General features: G+C 38.3%; 1 protein-coding gene across 1 annotated transcript in view; it reads right to left on the bottom strand.

The window, feature by feature from the left end:
- Window positions 1-18,600, bottom strand: part of LOC134543219 (uncharacterized) — a 27,661-nt gene extending 9,061 nt beyond the window's left edge. The window contains exons 1-11 of the mRNA XM_063388122.1: window positions 18,428-18,600; window positions 14,606-15,689; window positions 12,627-12,722; window positions 11,193-11,264; window positions 9,695-9,837; window positions 7,704-7,797; window positions 4,598-4,742; window positions 3,791-3,891; window positions 2,427-2,561; window positions 1,445-1,650; window positions 3-46 (exon numbers count right to left, since the gene is read on the bottom strand). Coding sequence (XP_063244192.1) covers window positions 3-46; window positions 1,445-1,650; window positions 2,427-2,561; window positions 3,791-3,891; window positions 4,598-4,742; window positions 7,704-7,797; window positions 9,695-9,837; window positions 11,193-11,264; window positions 12,627-12,722; window positions 14,606-15,668 — 2,099 coding nt within the window. The 5' untranslated portion in view covers window positions 15,669-15,689; window positions 18,428-18,600. The remainder of the gene's footprint in view (window positions 1-2; window positions 47-1,444; window positions 1,651-2,426; window positions 2,562-3,790; window positions 3,892-4,597; window positions 4,743-7,703; window positions 7,798-9,694; window positions 9,838-11,192; window positions 11,265-12,626; window positions 12,723-14,605; window positions 15,690-18,427) is intronic.
- Window positions 18,601-19,856: the final 1,256 nt, after the last annotated feature.

The following is a 19,856-nucleotide window of genomic DNA, read 5'->3' as shown; positions in this document are numbered from 1 at the left end:
ACAGCTCCGCCACTCGCGGATCCTCGATCCTTATCTCGTCGAATATCTGCCGGGCAAAACCCTTCATCAGCACAACTCGTGTTCAATCACTGTACGTACCTGTATACCACGTGATTCATTTGGATTTAGTCATCTCTTTGGCATCATTTTGTAATGCCAGTTATATATAGTTCCAAAACTGGATTTTTCTGTGTAAAAATAATCCTTAAAATATTTTTTTTAACATCACACATAAAAAATTATATCATCGTAGGCATAACAAGTTATCTCTCAAATAATCACATGAAAATGTAATATTTTTTTTGTGGGATAAGTAGATTCTAGTAATGGGTTGATTCACCATTTTCTTTACCTGAAATCTACCCCTTGAAAACAAAATTGAGGTGCTGAATTTTTTTAAATTTAAATAAATTTCGGTTGTATTTTTCTTAATCTTTCTCTTTGAACCTCAAATCTTTCAACTACTTGAGATTCTAGGGTTTGAGGTATTGAGGATTTAACCCATGACACTAAAAATACAAGGTAAGCAACAGTGTACAACCCTCCCCCCCCTGCCCAACCAAAAACTTACATGCCTTTTTACACCCACGATATTGCACTAAGTGATTATCTGTGGCGGAACAACAAATACAAGGGAATGTAAATAGTAAAATATTTTAGAAATAGTCCCTAAATGAAAGATATGATGAAAAAATCAACATTGTGTGCAAGACTGAGCCTTAAGTTAACAAAGAAAATTAAAAAAATAACTCACAATCACTATAAACTATTTTTATGTCTTAACATAATCTCCACTATTGTTTACGCTCTCATCCCATAGTCCGATCAATGCTACAATACAAACTGCGTAACATTCTCAGCCACTTTAGGATACTTCCAAATACTTCCGATATTCTATCGTTGAGAATCACAGTCAATATGAAACTGAATGAGGCAGGCGTGTGTGCGAATGCTATCTAGTGAATACGAAAACCAATATAAAGCTGGATGGTGCTGCAATCTATTAAAATCCTTGGTAAATTTGTCCTTTCCTTCTGTCATTTATATTTTATTTTAATTTACAACACGCCCACCTTTGGGAAGACGACATACAAACAGGTAGAAAGGATGCTATGGTCCCTACAGGCATGCAATGCAATGCAGGCACCACCAGCATATAGCCAACTGACACTAAGCAGGCAGCACATACCCGCAGGGTCTACAGCACACAAGACAAACACAAAGAACAATTCAATAAAAAAAAAACAAGACAACACCAGAACAGGCAAATAAGATACGTACATAAATTATGAAACAAAACAATTTGAGGATATACTAAAAAAAACAAAATTTTTACAATGAACATAAGTATCGGGAAAACAAGTTAAACGTGTGATAAGCGAATACCATCTTATATATATAAAAACGAGGTAGTGCATGTTTGCCGGGAAACAGGGCCACTCACGGACAGGTCCGTGTTGCAGGAGGCGCTGGCCTTGCAGTGACCCGCGCGGCAGTCCGCCTCGATCTTGTCGCGCATCTCCGGGATGAGGATCTCCAGCGTCCGCCTGGCCGCCTCCGACTTGGCCTGCTTCTTGCTGCCGCCGCGGCCCGAGCCGTACTGCGCCTGGTCGATCACCACCGACGCCGAGTACGGCAGCTCCGGGTCGTCTGGAACACGTGCCGCGTCCCGCACGTTTCTACGAGGCCGCCGTGCGTGTGTTTGGAATAAGCCTCACAACAAACTTGTGACCATACTTCAAGGTTTCTATTATACTGTATTGGCCCGAATATAAGGCGACCTGCAGTTTCAGGAGGCCAAACAAATGTAAAAATAATTTTGGTAGAATTAATGTGAAAATTCATTAGACATACATTTTGTGTTGATAAATCCTTTTTGCATTTATGTATAACAATTAATTTATATTAATCACATTACTTATTTAAAAAAAAGTTTGAATGGCCTACCTTAAAAGTCAAAAGAAAACAATTAGAAAATATTTATCACGTTCAAACAGAACTGAAGGTTACAAACCCCTTACCCGTGATACATCAATAAACCCGTCACATTCCCTCACCAGTTGCGAGGCGCGGGACGAGAAGTCTGCATGCTAGCGCAGGGGCGAGGAAAAAATCTAAATCAACCGAGGTTTAGTTCGACCCGAGCAGACCTGAAGTCACGTTCCCGGCATAAGACTGGCGGAACATTCGCTCGAGAACCTAGAGAATTAACAAACCGACGCGAAAGCATCAATAAAACAAAGCTAAACGACGCAAATTACCGGTTCAGCGAATCATGAAGTGACGCGACATAATTCACACTTGGGGGGGGAAGGAAGAAAAGAAAAAAGGCCAGGGAAAATGTTACCTTGAAACAGGACAACACCGGGGCCCAAACTGAATCCGGCAGTGGCTCGAACACGAGAACAGGGCGACGAGCAGCTCACCCGTCTCCTTGAAGATGTAGGATGGCTGCTTCTTGAGGGCGTGCTGCACATACTCGTGCAGGATGCACACGTAGCTCTTGCCGTTCGGGTTCAGGATGCGCTCCTTCCTCTTGCGCGTGTTGTTCATCACCGGCCCTGCGCGGCACACACACGCCGTCCACACGCCGCACCAGCTCGCTCCGTGTCGCGTTCACCAGCACGAGCCTCGCACCCCTAGTGGCTGTTGTCAGGGTGTCCACAAGGGAAAAAATATTTCGTACCAACTTAGAGAAAAAAAAGTACTAGATCAGAAAAAAAAAGTACTAAATTATAATTTGTTATGGATTTTAACAATTCAGGAAGTTATTATGACATTGCAATGCTCGAAATTAAATATCACACCACACACACACATACAATAGTTTTTTTTTATTAAAATAATTACGCTTAATAATAAAACATATTGGAGTTACAATAATATTATAAGATATAAGAAAAATGTACTAGATCTGTACTAAACTCACTAAAAAAGTTATAAAAGTGCTAGATCTAGTACGAAAGTACTAACTGTGGACACCCTGGTTGTTGTTTGGAATAAGCCTCACAACAAACTTGTAAAACAAAACTTGTGACCATACTTCAAAGTTTCTATTATGTATATGTATGTCTAACCAGCAAAGACAAGATTTTATGGTTCGAGTTTAGTTCAATTTCTTTTTTAAACAGAGGATTTCAGTCTTATTATTTTTGTTTCTACAAAAGCTGGGGAAAAATGAATAAGCTTCAGTTTTCAATAAATTTGTCTAAAACAGATGTATACAAAAATATTTTAAAAAAAATTAGCAGGCATTTATTTTCTAAAATAGATTCATTAAAAATTAATTCTCATTCACGCTCTTTGGTACGATTTTTTTGATCAGAAATGGCATTCACTGAATTTCAAACATTAAAGGATTCCTTTTTTTATGTTTTGAATTAATTTTTGGTTAAATGATACTCAAGTCAATGATATAACTTGCATTTTGGTGTTATGCAGTGTTTTGACATTACTTTCCTGTGTTATTTTGGTTATATCACAATTCACCATTATAATCTTGTCAACGCCTCAATTGTACCGATGGTTGCCAAACGTCCATAGAATCCATTGAAACCGATTTCTAGCCTTGCGCAGGGCACAGTTCCCTCGCTGTGGTTCGGCTTGGACACATTCTAGAATGAGGCCTACGAGTTAGGTTACGGCTGTATCCAGACAAGGCAGTGCTTATTCACTACCTTACCCGAACATCTTGGAATTCCGCCCCCAGATGCTCCCCAGTTTTATTCATGCTGGAGTGTCGGGGTCAACCCACACGGACCCCAAGGACCCGACGGTGGGTACGACTCACACTTGTTCTCGACAGGGAACTTGATCAGCTTGGTGCCTTCCGGCAGCGTCGGCCGGGATATCTGCTTCTGGTCGCGCGGCTTCTTCTTGCCGCCTGCTTTCCTGGAACAAAGCAACAGCATCACGGCGCCTGTCTGATCCAGCGCCCCTGGCTTACCACACGGTTACGTATCCCACAGCAACTCGAGCATGGCCCAGATGAAATGAAACTGTTAGCATTGACTATCATAGTGGTTAATCGACTACCTATTTCAAATTAACTCGTGAACAGCACAACCACCATTAACAATTACCTACTGCTACACAACTTTCTTTCGGCAATCCCTTAAAATTATAAGTTTCAATTAAAATGGGTCACTTCTCAGGTTTCAAGTTTACTATAAATATAGTGAACATTAAAAGCTGAAAGATACCAATTGCCAATTCTATAATAATAATAATAATAATAATAATAATAATAATAATAATAATAATAGTAATAGTAATAATAATAATAATAATAATAATAATAATAATACTAATAATAATGATGGCAAGACGTAGAGGCAGAGTTTCTCTTTCTGGTAAATGCTGCTCAATTCTTTCAGGATACACAAGGATTTAACTTATGTTTTAATGTTTGCTAAAACAATCATTATTTGATAATTTTATTCCCCCTTAAACTAAAATAATTTCCCATGTTTTTTCTGACTTTTATAAGACTCTCCAGCAAACAGCTTATATAAATCATATACAAACGTATGCAGTATTTTTTCCTATTTGCTTGACGTCTGATCCACAAATTGGTTTCGCAACAGAAGCCACCTACTTGACTCGCGCCACGGTGACCGTCTTGGTGGGGAACTTCTTGCTGCAGTAGTGGTGGACCTGCTCGGCGGAGAGCGAGTGCCTGGCCTTGTTCTCCTCCGCCGTCTCGATGCAGGCGTTGGGCAGCTGTATGCCCCCGGGCCCCACTGCGAGCACAAACCACCTCCGACCGTCACGTCCTCTACAATACGGACTATCATTTTATTACTTTGCACTAACCAGACTGTAACAAAATTGTTTTTAACACTAATTTTATATCATTTATAACGAAACTTCAATAAAGCTAAAGCAGCTTGGCTTCTGGGATGTAGCAGTGTCCTTGGCTAATAATTCGGTGAATTATTCGCCAAGAACGCGGCTACAACCCAGACGCCAAGCTACTTTTCAGACAATGGCCGTGAAAGCCTTCGAACATCATTAAAGCTATGTATTAATATTTTTTGCCCTCTTTTACTAAAATCATAACTCGCCCTAAATCATATAATGTGTTCATTGATAACTTGCACATAATTTTTACATCCAGATTTGTTATCTTTCCAGATTTTGGTAAAATACAATTTTTGTTTAAGTATAGCAGTGTTTTGACAAGATGTTTGTACCTCGCTCCTCTTAACAAGCATTTACAATTACGAAATCGCACCAAAATTCCAGAAATTACTTTAAAGGGGGCATACCATAATTTTGGATTAAACTTTATGTACTTTCTTAGTTATTTCCCCATCGTTCACTAAGGCAACAGCATAAGTTGTTAATGCTCATTGTATTATTTTATTATCCTACGATGTTTATAGTAACTGTTCTTTAATACAAGTTATTGTTTGCCTGTGGATAAAAAGGAATATTATGTGTCTTAATTAGGGCTGATCGGTTGACCGAATTTTCGGTTCGGTTCGGTCATTTTAGTAAAAACCGAAGCCGAACCGAATTCCCAGAAAAAACCGATGATTCGGTTTTTATTAGGGCATTAAAAACTAACTTCAAGTATCTACCAAATAATGTATTTAACATTCATATTGGATAAAAAACGTACCGCTTGCATAATACATCAAAACACATTTAAGACGCATGCTAAGTTTTTCACTATAAAACGTTTAAATCATCTATTCTCTTAATGTTCGCCATTTTAACCATGGGATAGTAAAGTCTAAGCGTTTCTTACAGTTCACTATTTCCTATGTTTAACGTCGGAAGTTTCTGTCGGAATACTACTATTTTCTCTTAAATATATGGTTTTTTCTTATTTAAAGGATATATCACTTCCGTTACTAAAATAATATTTATTTAATTCCGGTTCGTAAGCTAAAACGGTAGAAGTTTCGTAGCATTGCTTAGTTCCGTCCGTATTCTGCAGGGCGCTCACGACGCATGGCGTCACTCAGTTCTATTTTCACATCACAGAATGTGCTATACGTGCGCTAGGATCGATTAGTTGCCTTCCAAGTTCCGTTCCAAATGGCAGTTGGAGAATGAATGTGCATGTCGTCAGACCCTTCAGATGTAGTTTGTTTACTATTCGCGCGTGATTATTGCGGCTTTGCGTCGTTATAGTCTAGAGTATTTGATTTCTCGTAAAATAAAAATTCTTTTTTGCCACTACGTCTTGGTAATTGGAGGCAACTATGAACATCTGTGACGAAGGAATTAAAAATAATACCGCCCGTGTTCCGCAAAGATGATGATGTTACGCACGTGACGGAAAAAAAATCCTAGTAAATACCGCATACTAAATATGAATACTTTACTTGTGTATTTTGAAAATATGGTCATTATGATTCATTCTGCCTTTAATGCACTGGTAGGTTAAGACGTTTTCTTGGTTAAGACGTTTGTTTATGTTGGCTTGTCCATTAACTCCCGGCATAGAGGCTACAGTAGGAAGTTTTTATTTGTATATTGCTTTTAATCACATTATTGCTATTGAATTTTATTCCAGTACATTTCATAAATTCAAGCTGGCAACAAGGTTAATGTAATACTAATTATTAATGTTCTAAACTGTTTTGTTCTGTTCCTTTTTACACATATGGTTGTTTCAGTAGCATATAAACTTATTTATAAATACAAATAGTAGTTGAAAATAACTTTTATATTGCTGAGAAAGTGACTCCCCTAAGAAATTAAACTTTTGCAAGATATTGCAAGTAATCAAATACTATAGTGGAATTTTTTTTGGTATGACAGCTCAAAGAAAAATTTTGAAGTAGTGACCGAACCGAACCGAAAACCGACATTTTTAACAAAAAACCGAGCCGAGCCGAACCGAACTGAAAATGTGGGAACCGATCAGCCCTAGTCTTAATAATCATTTTTTTTATTGTACAAACTGGTTAACATTATAACATGTATGTAATTTCTAGGAACTATAAAACCACCTTGTATGACTAAGAGTTTTGTATTGAGGGTTTTTATTAAGAAGGTGCCACCTATTTTTGGTCATGATTTTATATTTATATCAAATCACTGGTCAACTTTTAGACTTTTTCAATTGTTTAACTTTCACGAAATGAAAAATATATACAGCGCATACTTTTCGCATAATTAGCTGCCAAAGTTACATTTTTAACGTTTTTGGGTTGTACAAATAAGGAGAATTAAATTTATTGCAGAACTGAAACTTTTTAGGTTTAACTGTAATGCCTCTGGCTACTTCATTATATGGTTTGCATTTCTATCACAAAAACTCATTTCATGTTTCTTGGATGTCAAAATCATAACAAATTTTGAAATTTTGAAATGCCAGGTAAAATCAATTGCTATTTTCTGAAAGAAATTCAAAACTATATCTTGAAGTAGCTAGTGGCATTGCAGTTCAACCTAAAAAGTTTGTTGTGCAATAAATTAAATTCTCCTTATTTGTACAACCCAAAAACATTAAAAATGTAACTTTGGCAGCTATTTATGCAAAAAGTATGCGCTGTATTTATTTTTCATTTCGTGAAAGTTAAACAATTGAAAAAGTCTGCAAGTTTATCTGTAGTTACTGTAAATATATATAATCTTGACCTGAAATGGGAGGCACAACCCTTAATGAGGGTTCACTGTGCTGATTTAGAGCTGTCCCGTCCCGTGTTCTCCTTCTAAGCTAGTTCCAGGAGCGTCCGTCTCACCCATGACGGCAGCCTTCTCGCTGCTTGCCCGCTCCTCCTCCAGGGCTCGCCGGTACTGCAGGCACGGGATGGCGCTCAGCGGGATCTCGTGTTTCTGCCGCACAAACACCCGCATGTCAGCACCGTCAGCGTCGCTCGCTAGACTTCACGCTCACTACAGCAGTGCTCGACAATCAAAACAACTACCTACAAAGCTACAGTGCAGGTCGCAGAAATCCAACAAACACAGTTAAAGTGAGAAATCTGATGTGATCATTTATAAATATATTTCATGAATTTTAAAATAAATTTAGTTTAAAAAATTTTTAACTTGAAAATAATCCCTTTCAATGAGAATGACCCATCCATATTCATTCATACTTGCCAACTTCAAACAATTCAAATTACAAACAATATTTGATATTTAAAACTATTACGTAACCAGTACGCAGCAAATCTTTAATAAATAAAACCTAAAGGAGCTTATTTTTAGTGTATGTAATAACATAAACTTTAGACCAACTATTTTACACATGTGTAAACATATTTAACAATAACAATTTAAAAAAAAAGGTTGAAGAAAAAGAAAAACACATTTTAGCAGACAAACAGCATTGTCAGTCAGTTTATAGACAATACAATCTTGCATACTTATTACCAGAACATTAACTTCTACATCCACTACCAGCAAACATATTTACTGAAATAATTACATGATTTTGTAATTTTTTTTTTTAGGCAGCTCTGTAGCTTTCTTTACAAATTCATCGTCAAAGTTTTGTTCATAACACTTGTCAAGTACCATGGTTGACAAAAAAGAACCAAATTGAGTCTATTTTTTTTTCACAAGGCTGAAAACACATTCACACTCCACTTTGCTGTGAGGAATTTTCAAAACAGCAAACATGAGTGACCACCTTCTGTCACATTATACATAACTTTCCACACACATTTTCTCACGTGAGACACACTAACCCGCTTCTGAACTTTGGTGTCTTCTTTGTTGACAAGAAAGTCAATATTTTCAAGCCGCAAACTAGTGAACTGGCCGTTAGGTACATCTACTGCCTCATCCTAAGTTTCATCAACAAAACTTTCCAGTATGGAACATTTTTTTTTACGAAGGATTTCCACTGTCATCTTATGAATGCTTTCTTTTCGGACGAAGAAAACAATGTGGGGCCACCTATTAATCGTACTCCAAAGGACTGATACCTTAGCTATCACAGCCAGGAAAAAAAGAACACAGCAAACAATAATTAACCTTCGGATTATTAACTTATTATTTAACAAATTCAAAATTTAAATTAAAAATCCACCATGAATGTGGTTAATACTTCAAATATAATGCAAGGAAGAAATGCATTGGTTACTTGCACATTATTTGGGTTTTTTGACCCTTTGATTTGATAGGAATTGTCAGGGCTTAAGGGGGTGCCTTTTATTTTAGGCCAAGATTTTATATTTACTGTAATTACATTATAACTTGTAAACTTTTTCAATTGTTTAACTTTCACAAAATGAAAAATATATACAGCGCATACTTTTTGCATAATTAGCTGCCAAAGTTACATTTTTAACGTTTTTTGTTTGTAAAAATAAGGAGAATTTAATTAATTGCAGAACTGAAACTTTTTAAGTTTAACTGCAATGCCACTGGAAAATATTAATTAATTTTACCTGGCATTTCAAAATTCTCAAATTTATGATTATTTTGACAGCCAAGAAAAATGGAAATGAGTTTTTGTGATAGAAATGCAAACCATATCATGAAATAGCCAATGACATTGCAGTTAAACCAAAAAAGTTTCAGTTCTGCAATAAATTAAAATTCTCCTCATTTGTACAAACCCAAAAACGTTAAAAATGCAACCTTGTCACCTTATTATGCAAAAGGTATGCGCTGTATATATATATATTTTTCATTTCGTGAAAGGTAAAGAATTAAACAAGTTTAAAAGTTGATCAGTGATCATGATGTGAAAGCAGTGTTCGCGAGCACGGGCACGCACCCTGGTGCTGCCGGGCCCCAGGAAGTACGGCTTGGTGATGTTGCACACCCTGCTGGCCTTGTGCAGGTAGAGCGGCATGCCCGAGTTGTGGGTGACCTTGACCCAGCCCTCCGGCAGCACGTCGAAGTGGTCGTGCCCCAGCTCTGGAACGGCCGGCACAGCGCGACACGGGTCACACCTGTCCACTCAGACACGGCAGCAGTTCATGTCATACACAGCCTTGTTTCAAACATGTGAACACTCACGGGGACACACCACAACACTGACAGCTAGAAAACTGCTGTGTACCACAATGCCGAATAATGCCATTGCAGGACTGCCACAAAGGTTAGGTTAGGTTAGACTAGGTTAGGTTAGGCTAGGATAGGCTAGGTTAAGTTAGGTTATATTACGCTAGGTTAGGTTAGGTTAGGTTTGATTGTGGTATTATGGCATTAAGGTACATTTAAGAAACACACACAAATTCATTCAGTGGTTATTTTGGCGTTGTGGTACACAGCAGTTTTCAAACTGTCAGCGTTGCGGTCAATTTTGACATTCGGCGTTATGGTATTTCGGCGTTGTGGTAACGACCCTACACGCACAATAATAATGATACTGTTTTCAGACTAATTTAAAATTTTAACAAATATGATAAAAATTAAAAAAAAATTAAATAAAAAATAACCAATATTTAAGCTGACATGGTTTCTAATTAAAATAAAAATTACTTTTCAAGTGACCATATTTCTACATCAACATTTAAAGGTTTTGCCTTATAGAAACCACTTGTCATTTATATTCTTTTAACAACCCTTAATTTTCAATTTTCCAAACTTATAATATATAATGTTATCCTGTCAAGAATCACGCTTTACTTAAAATTATTCTGTAGTTTTTATTGTGTTCATACGTTCATTTATTTACTTGTCCATCATACACTGTTTGTGTCCTGTTCTTGTGTTTGACTGGTCTAAAAACCAGAAGGTTCTCAAAAAGTTAATTCCAGTTGTATCCATTTCCCATCTGTCACGATGTTTGCTTAACAATACGGACAACCGCATGAAGCTGATTGAAAACACTGGACAGAACAACAGTGGAAGGATAGGCAGACCACAGAAAATACTTTTGGAAACTGGAAATTTGAGTTTAGTTATGGGAAGAGACCCAGAAAATTCACGGGTTCATTGATCTCCAGGATAGACTCCAATATCCACTCCACACTCGGGCAAATGCCAACTGTTCATCGGCTGCTGACTTGCGAGTCGTCTCGACTGGGTGGCCTGTGATTCGACACTTCTATGAGTGAGGGTCTCTAATTGGCCCTCAGTCCTCCAGATTAACAGTGAACCAATGACAGAAGCAGCACTAAGGTATAATTATTAGAAATTTAGCATAACACGAAATGAACCCGCGAATTTTACGGGTCTCTAGTTATGGGACAAGACTATGCTATGCAATGAATGGCAGTGTCTTAGCACAAACTACGGCCGGCACGCGAACGCTGAGGAACACACACCGTCGAGAACGATCTTCTCCCGCTGGTTGAACTGCACCATGTGCTCGCTCTTGTCCGGCTTCCTCAGCAGCCCTGGAAACAACCACGACGCTCGACAAGACTGTACGGGTTACTAACTTACTGCACTGGAAATGGAACAGGATAGCATCAACACTGGAACATAAGTTAGCTTTGTTTCTAAATGAATAAATAATTATTGATTGTTTTACCTTGCTTGCAAATGCTTTCAACTATCAGTTCTTGCTCACTGAAGTTACAATTAAAAAGGATTTCCACAAAATGCACAGTTTTAAAATTGACAGCTGAGTGCCCCGTGAAACTGACTCCAGAGTATTTTATTACTGCTCTTCCCTCTCCCCTGTCAAGAAATAATCAACAAAAAGATATAAAATCAACATTTTGGAAGAATAAAATTCCCAAGCTTTTTGCCCAACCTACACCAGTATTATTTTAGTTGAATCGTCACACTGTTTCTTAACATTATTCAGGGTGTTTTGATCATCCTTTACTACACATTTTTGTTTACCTTTAGAAAAATCTTTTGACTACATTATAAACATATTTTGTATTAAACAAATTATATTATGTAATTTCTAGGGACTATGAAAACACTTTGCAATAATGAGAATTTTGTATTAACAAGGTTTTTATTAACGAGGTTTTACTATGACTGATTTGGATGACTGCCATGCATATGTAATGTGCAAACATATGAATTACAGGTGAAAATTTTGTTGAACTCAGTGTCTAAGAGATGACTGTGAAAGGAGGGGGGGGAAAGAGAATGGAGTTAGACAGAATTAATTTGTGGAGAAAAATGGAGTCCCTCAAGAACCCTCACAGGCTTACGCCAACATCTGCCCCCAAGTTCTCCTAGTGACAAACCACTGCTCCAGATTGTCAGGAAATGGAACTGTGAATATTCTCAGTGAAGCCGTATTACACTTATTTTGTAAAATTCAAGATTGTGGTGTAAAAAAAAAAAAAAAAACATTTGTAATGATTGAACTGATTAAGAGATCAACCACTTGGGCCCTATACATTAATAATCAATATTCATAAAAACCAAATTTAAGTGCCAACTTACTGATTTTTTTTAAGTAACCAACTTTATTCAGTCAAAAAATATATATGACACAAAAAAAAATGTATGTATTCATGAGCAAAGCTCTGGCCATCATGTTTTAAAGCTCTGCAACATACACCAAGCTTCACATTAGACGTAAAGCTTTGCATCACAACCGAAGCTTCACTTAAAAACGAATAGCAAATTTCCCGGGAAAGTCAAAACTGAACGTTAAAGAAAGAGCTTCAATTGATTCGCTCAGTCGAAGCTTCGCACAGGCCTAGTGATAACGGCTACTCAACCACCAAGAGCCATCATGTATAATTGAAGAAACATAAATCAATCCAGCAGTGACCTCAAGTACACACCTTCCTCCAACATGGCTTCTATCTCGTCGTCGGGGACATCCGAGTTGTCGCTGTCGTCATCCGCGTCACTGACGTCTCCGCGCTCCTGTGGCAAGCCTGTCGGGACAACGCGCGCTGAATAAGCACTCTCTCGCTCCACCGTGAACCATCACAAATGAGCAGAATGACAGAACAGACAGTCGATGGTATCAGTCCAACTGTATCTCTAAGAAATGTACTTCAATTTTTTTTGTCATCAAAAAAACTAAACAAATTTTTAGTACCGTTATCTGCTTTAAAAAAAAAAAAAAAAAGTATCAGATATCATACCTTTATGTACTAAGTGTATTTATTATAGTGGGCTACCCACTTAGATACACACTCAGGGGTTGTGAGATAGAGTAAGTAATACAAGGTATTGGAAAGGTATTGGAACCAACTATAAAAAGCTTTGTGAAATGAATGTGATCACTTTTGTCACTGACTTTTGGTGGTGTTTATAGTGTGAAAGACAGAAAGATAAAACCACATGTGGACATTAGAGAATAGTTTCGACCACCGACTACGGTAAGGAACAACCACAAAATTTGCACTGAATGGACAAATCAAAAACACATGAACTTGACGAGGATTCGAACCCAGGTCCTACGAAACAAGAGTCACAGGCCTTGCCACTGTGCCACATGAACATGAAAACTTCGCCATCTGACGCACATAGAGTAACTTACACGCCGAGTTAAGAAGCCACCGATTGCAATACACGTTTGTTATTCTATGGTATGGCTCACCAGGACCTGATTCCCAACACTTGTTGAAGAGAACATTCGGGACCAAGCGGCATCAGCAGTTAACTCACCAAAGTCTATCATTTAATGCCCGACTAAATTACATAAAAAGATCGTTAAAAACTTAACACCTGTAACGTCAGGACACCTGTAAACACAATTTATGCCCTTTATTTCTCTAAAAAAAAAAATCTTAAGGTAACCATCAGAGGGGCTACATATCTGATTCTTATATTAACCAGAATATTCTCTCATAAGACAATTTTAATCTTGAGATTTAACCAAGCAAAAAAATATGTTTGTGATTTTCTACAAATTTTAAAGCTGGCATTTTTAGGCAAAGAAATTTTGTGTTTGATAAATTCAAGACTAAAACCACCTTCATCCTACGAAATATAGCAGAAAAGAATGTTTTGATGAGAATTTTTTCTTTAAGAATGAAGAAAAGAAAAAAAAAAAAAGAAAAAAAAAATTCTAATAAATAGACCAGTGATGCACCGATTTTGCAGCCGGTTAATCGGCAACTGCGATTATTGACCCAAAGCCGATTAATCGTAATCGGCGATTACCAGGTAAGGTTATAACCGATTGCCGATTATTGTAAAATTTGTTGCTGAAACCCATACGACTTGAAAGAAAAGAAAATACATTTAAAGTTTAAACCTTAATAAGTTCTTGAATTGAAACTACAAACGGCTGAAATCTCTTAACGAATATGACCGTGGAAGGTAGGGAATGTCAACATCTCGGAGTGTACACACTCGCCTAATAATATTTGCTTGTTTCGTGAATTGTGCTCGTACATACATAACTGCCACATATTACTATTTACAGTATTTACCCCTTTCAATGCATTTACTGTACTTACTGTACAATTTATCCTGTTAAGTTAACGTCGTGAATGGTATTATTGTCACAATATTTACCATGGCCACAGCCAAATCACACACGTGATTTCTTCGCACAAAATATTTAGTTAAGAAAATAAATGCATTTTTAAAGCTGTCACAATTCACAATATGGCATATGTTACTTATATTAGTAAATGTACGTAAAAAAAAAAAGTGTACTTGCCCACTGATCCAAGAGCACAAGAAATGACGCAAAAACTGATAATCGGTAATCGTAATCGCAATTATTAGTGTAATAATCGGTAATCGTAATTGGCAAAGTATAATCGGTGCATCTCTAAAATAGACATTAGCAGGAACGTACCTGGTTTGCCAGGTTCCTGTGGGGAATCAAGCCGCCATCTCTCCGGCTCTTGAGGTTCTGCGACTGCTGCAACTCCTTCGTCCCTGAAGGACGTCGCTCCGTCCAGACGCTCGACCACTCCGGCCTCCGAACAAGGTTCCGTCCCCGCCAACCAACGCTCGCCTGGCACCATTCCGGTTCCGAACGGGCATCGCACACTCCCGCTGGGACCCAAACTTTCATTGCCATTCAAAAGTAATCTCCTTTCATCAAACTCTACGTTCTCAACGCCTTTATCTTCCCCTCCGTCAAGTGCTTCGGTACAATCCTCCAGAAATCCACGACCACAAGCATCCGTCTTGGAGTCCGCACGCGCAGACTGCTTGCCCCATCGGGCACCACCGCTGTAGTCGCCCTCCAACATCACTGATTTCACGTCACCGGCGTCGCAAGTCTCGTCGAAGGATTGCAAATCTCCATAATTTTCATCAAGTGAAAAATTTTCCTCGTAATTAGTAATAAACTTTGGTACTTTTTTATCAAGATCACAGCAGAGCGGATCAATATCAGCCGACGTTAAAGCGTTTTCCGAGTCATCTCTGTCTTCCCTCTGACCAACAGACATTTCTGTTGCGAGTGGACAAACTGCAGGAGATACACTGCCATTAGGAACCAATGAAGTTGCATTTTCCTTAATTTCCGAGCTTACTTCCATTAACTTATCACACGAAGGAATCGGATCTGCGTTTCCATATTCAAGGACACGTTCGCCTGCCCACACGTCCGATGACGAGCTTTCGGTGTTAAATGGCACAAAGGAGCTCTCAGGAGGTTTCCGGATACCAGAACCAACATCTCCTCCCTCTTCGACCACGGCAAGGGCCAAGGAATCGTCGGCGTTGGTCCCATTGGTGTGTGGGTTGGTGCAGGGGCCTTCGCCAACCCTCTGGAGTTTAGACAAGACGGACGGGTCCAGCACGGCACCGTGTCGCTTCCCGAGCCTATCACGCGTGCCTCCCCCCCACCAACTACACTGCCCATGAGGTGGCTGAACTGGCAAAGAGTCGTCACCCTGCTTCTTCATGCCGCTTCACTTTCACACCTTCTGCAAACACAACCACAATGTTATACCTTCCAACAACCTTTAAACAAAATGAAGGCTAAAATACTTTATTCAAATCAAACCAGACGAGAGTAGGTACACACATCCAAATTCTTCCAGAACTATGGTGTACGTCATTTTCATATATAAAGAATTTTTACCAGTGATTTTAAACTTTAAGAAGGTAGGTAATCAGACCGCGAGATTTATCAAGATGCTTTCAAATTGTTCTACGAATTGTTCTACTGCTCTTTATCAAGTCTTCTAGGCCAGAGTAAGAGATTCATAAGCAGTAAGCCTGGACTCACGATTCCCAAGGCCTCCCGTCTCGAACCAATCAGTCTCCGTGGCTTAGCATCGTGAGGACTAGACTGTAACTACACAAAACGCAGAGGTCCAGCTTAATCACTTGCGCCACGGGCCGTCGAGGTGCTGCGGTTCTGTCCTGCAGACGCCGTCCCATCCCACGTCGGTCTCACCCCCGCCGCTGCCGACGGAACAAAGTCGAGCTCAAGTCAATCGCCCTCTCCAAACTCGACACTTGCATCGGCAGCAGCGGAGGAGAACAACCGACTGCGCACGCGAGGGTGGGAAGACACGCGCAGAACACAAGCCGGCTGCCCTCGGGACGCGCAAGCAATGGTTCCGATGCACAGAGAGCTCATTTCACTGCCGACGGCTCCCTCATCATCAGAACTAGTGCTGCGCAGACGTAGCCGCTAGCCCGACGGAGCGCAGCCACTTGGCGTGCAACAGGTGCCGTTCCCACTTCCACTCATCTGCCCCCCCTACTTCTCAAAACAACACACCTGATGGTACAGAACAGACATGTTCATACAACTCTCAATCCAAGCAGTACTATTTACAACTTTGTCCTTCCACACAAAAATATCATAGAATATTTCACCTATCCTGTTAAATTATATACTTAGCCAAAATCTATTATTTATAATAAAGTACTTATTAAATAGAGTGCATTATTGTCTTACAACAAAACTGTAGCGTAACTATGATTATTCGGATTAACCAGTTGCCACTGCCTATGCTATTACATTGTACCAAGCATTTCAGCATGGCATGCATGAGATTCAATCAAGTGGTCACATCTTAGGCATCAAACTTGAAATCAATCGGAAATCATAAAAATGACAAGATTCAAAGCAACTTATCATCACAGTCTGTGCTTAGCAGTCTGAGCAAATTTTGATACTAACAGATTATGTTTCTGCAACTGATTAAAAATCAGCAAGCCAGTTTGGGTAACTGATTCTGATTACGTGATCATGCAATCAATTGAAAGTAAGAATTCATCAGTCAACGTAATACATAATCACACAGTCTGTGCAACTGATAAAGACTAAGAAATTATAGTAAAATGTTTCCAACTATTTAAAACTAAGCAATCACAGTGTTTGAAACTGTTCAGAGACTAAGCTGTTGTTATCTAGAACAGCAACTCTTGGTACAGGTATTGTTAGGCTAAGCGATGCTCACGGGATGTATTAATATAATACACAGATGCACAAACAATCTGAAAGATTTTTGAGAAATGAAATAGAAAGCTTCATTTGATCTTAAGTTTTTGAAGTGAATCGTCTTTACAGCCAATACGATGACTCATAAGGGCATATAACGAAAGTATGTATATAATGCTCAGAGGGGATTCAACGGTGGAGAGAGGGAGGGGGTAAGTTTGGGGTCCTAAATAGCATGTTTGAATTACACCACACTTGTATACTTGTGCATTTGTATACTTGCTTAAATGCAAACATTCCTATACCTCTATCTGTGAAGTTTCACTTATGTGCATGGTAGCCACACATGTTTTTTTTCTTCTGAAAGTGGCTAGAATCAACACAATTCTTTGTACGGGTAGTTATAGCAATCAGCACGTACACTACAAAAAAAAATGATTATACTAAACTGGACCTAAGCTTAACAATAATTCATTTGGTGGTTATGTTGGTAAGAAATTAATGCTACTCTAGTTAGTAGCATGAAATCATATGAATAAAATCTGTAGTATTTACAGAATGAATTACATTGGAGTAATGGTTTCTTAATGAAAATTAATTTAGAAGGAAAGTTTTTTTTCTGTAACACACCATAAAAATTTTAAAATGGTTATTTGATCTTCTGAGATGTTTTCCAATCATTCTCTAAGAGTGTGTTTGATATTTTAAGTTATTTATGGGTAATTAATATTTTTAATAAAAAAATTCGATATCTCCTAAAGTATTTGAAATTTCTTATCTCCGCCGGTTGATTTGAAAAGAGGAAGTGAAAGAGCATAGAATAAAAGTATTTTCGGATTTTTAGCATTTTTTTTCGCATATACCGCGACTCTACATATTTACCCAATCAATTAAAACATAAAAAATAATTAAAATAAAAAACACGGCTCTAAACGGTAATCAATACATTGATCAGCGCATCGTTAGTATGGAACGGACCTAATTTAAAAATTCACTTTTTCCATAAAAGTACCCAACTTCAAAATGTAACCATTTTCGTTTTACAATTTCATTGAAAGCACATAAAATATTGTTCGAATAATGTTTCGCAGTCTGCAAGTGACTGAAATTGTTAATACTTGTATTGAATAAAATTAAAAATATCAAAACAAAGGTAACCTTAATAAGATTCGATTCTACTCCAAAAACAATATTAAATTAAACCTGTTGGGGCATAACTTGATGTACCATAGAACAAATTGAAAGTTAGCGATTATTTAAGCTTACCTAGGTTTACAGCAAAATAAACTTTCTATCACGCCCATATCATTGATATAACCAGCTTACAACGAAATCCATTAAAAATTCTTTCCACACTCCTCCAAGGCAATACATTTTACAAAATAAATACTTATAAAAGTGCATTCCCGTCCTTCAATGAAAATAACGGCATCCATGAAAGACATGGCCCATAGAATACGGAGTTGTTGCGTCAGAGCGTCACACGCTAGCTGTAGGGAAGCCTTCATTTCACAGACGAGAGAGCCACACCCGAAGTTCCCCGAAGTTCATGCTCGCTTTTTTGTTTACATGATTTCACAGTATCTTTAATGTAGCTATCCTAACCAAATCAACCGTCCACTGTTTTAAAGTATTTACAATGTAGCTTACCTAACCTAATTGATCATTAGTTATTATGAGTTACAATGAACAAAAAAAAAAAAAAAAAACCGAAGATGCACGATTGGGCGTTTGGCTCTCTCGTTTGTGAAAAGATGGCTTCCCTTAGCTGGGAGAAACAGCTGTCATTAACCGCTTTCCTTTTTCAACTTTCAGCAGCTACTGATGAACCTTCAATATAGCGAGATGCTATTATGAAATAAATCTCTCTACGCTGAAGTTAATTTAGTGCGAACGTTTAGACAGTCTTGCTATAATAAGAGACGTGATACTAGACACTGTAATAATGGCAAGAGGAGAGAATTATAGTATTGAGAATAATAGTATGTTTCAAATGGTTTACTTCTAGTTAGTATTATATGGTCTATAAGTCAAAAATGGAGTGCCACCATACATGCCCACTTTTTTTTTTTTACAGCTTGTAGGACAAGACGTGGAATATCATCAAAGGGTAACACAAATTGAGGTTAATGGAAATTGAAGGTAATACAAATTGTAGGTAATGTAAATTTTAGTTTACTGATATATGATGAACATTGTAGTTAACGAAAAAGTTAATAATCAAGAAGAGTGTGAAGTACACTGCATTGCTATTTCATTCCACATTTGTTCCACTTACAATTATATGGCCACAGCGAGTCATTGAGTGAGGCGAAGCCTTGTAACTGCGGATTTGTTTAACCTGACGCCGTCCCCGCTGCCTGTTTTTAAATTACGTTAATTGAAAAAGTTTAAAGAATTTTGATCTCAAGGTAGGGCTTCCTGGCCTCGTGGCTGCAGGCAGGGACGCGTCGGCAAAGGGCCCCTCGGGCTGTTATGGCCTCCCAGGACGCCGTATTAGAGAAAACACACACACGTCCGTTTAACAGATTTATTACGTCGCACACGTTACACTTCTCTACGTCACATATGGCACTCTCACGCGACTGGCCGCATCATCGTCGACCTCCACTCAGCCTACACCACCCTCAACTGGCGGTACTTTTTACGTTCGCTTGGTAGCCCGGTGGCTAGTACTTTCAGGGAGGTAGGTAAC

This window comes from Bacillus rossius (genome assembly GCF_032445375.1).
Source record: "Bacillus rossius redtenbacheri isolate Brsri chromosome 9 unlocalized genomic scaffold, Brsri_v3 Brsri_v3_scf9_2, whole genome shotgun sequence".
Lineage (NCBI taxonomy): Eukaryota > Metazoa > Arthropoda > Insecta > Phasmatodea > Bacillidae > Bacillus > Bacillus rossius.
The sequence above is the reverse complement of the archived record's forward strand: the minus strand, read 5'-3'. Positions and strand labels throughout refer to the sequence as shown.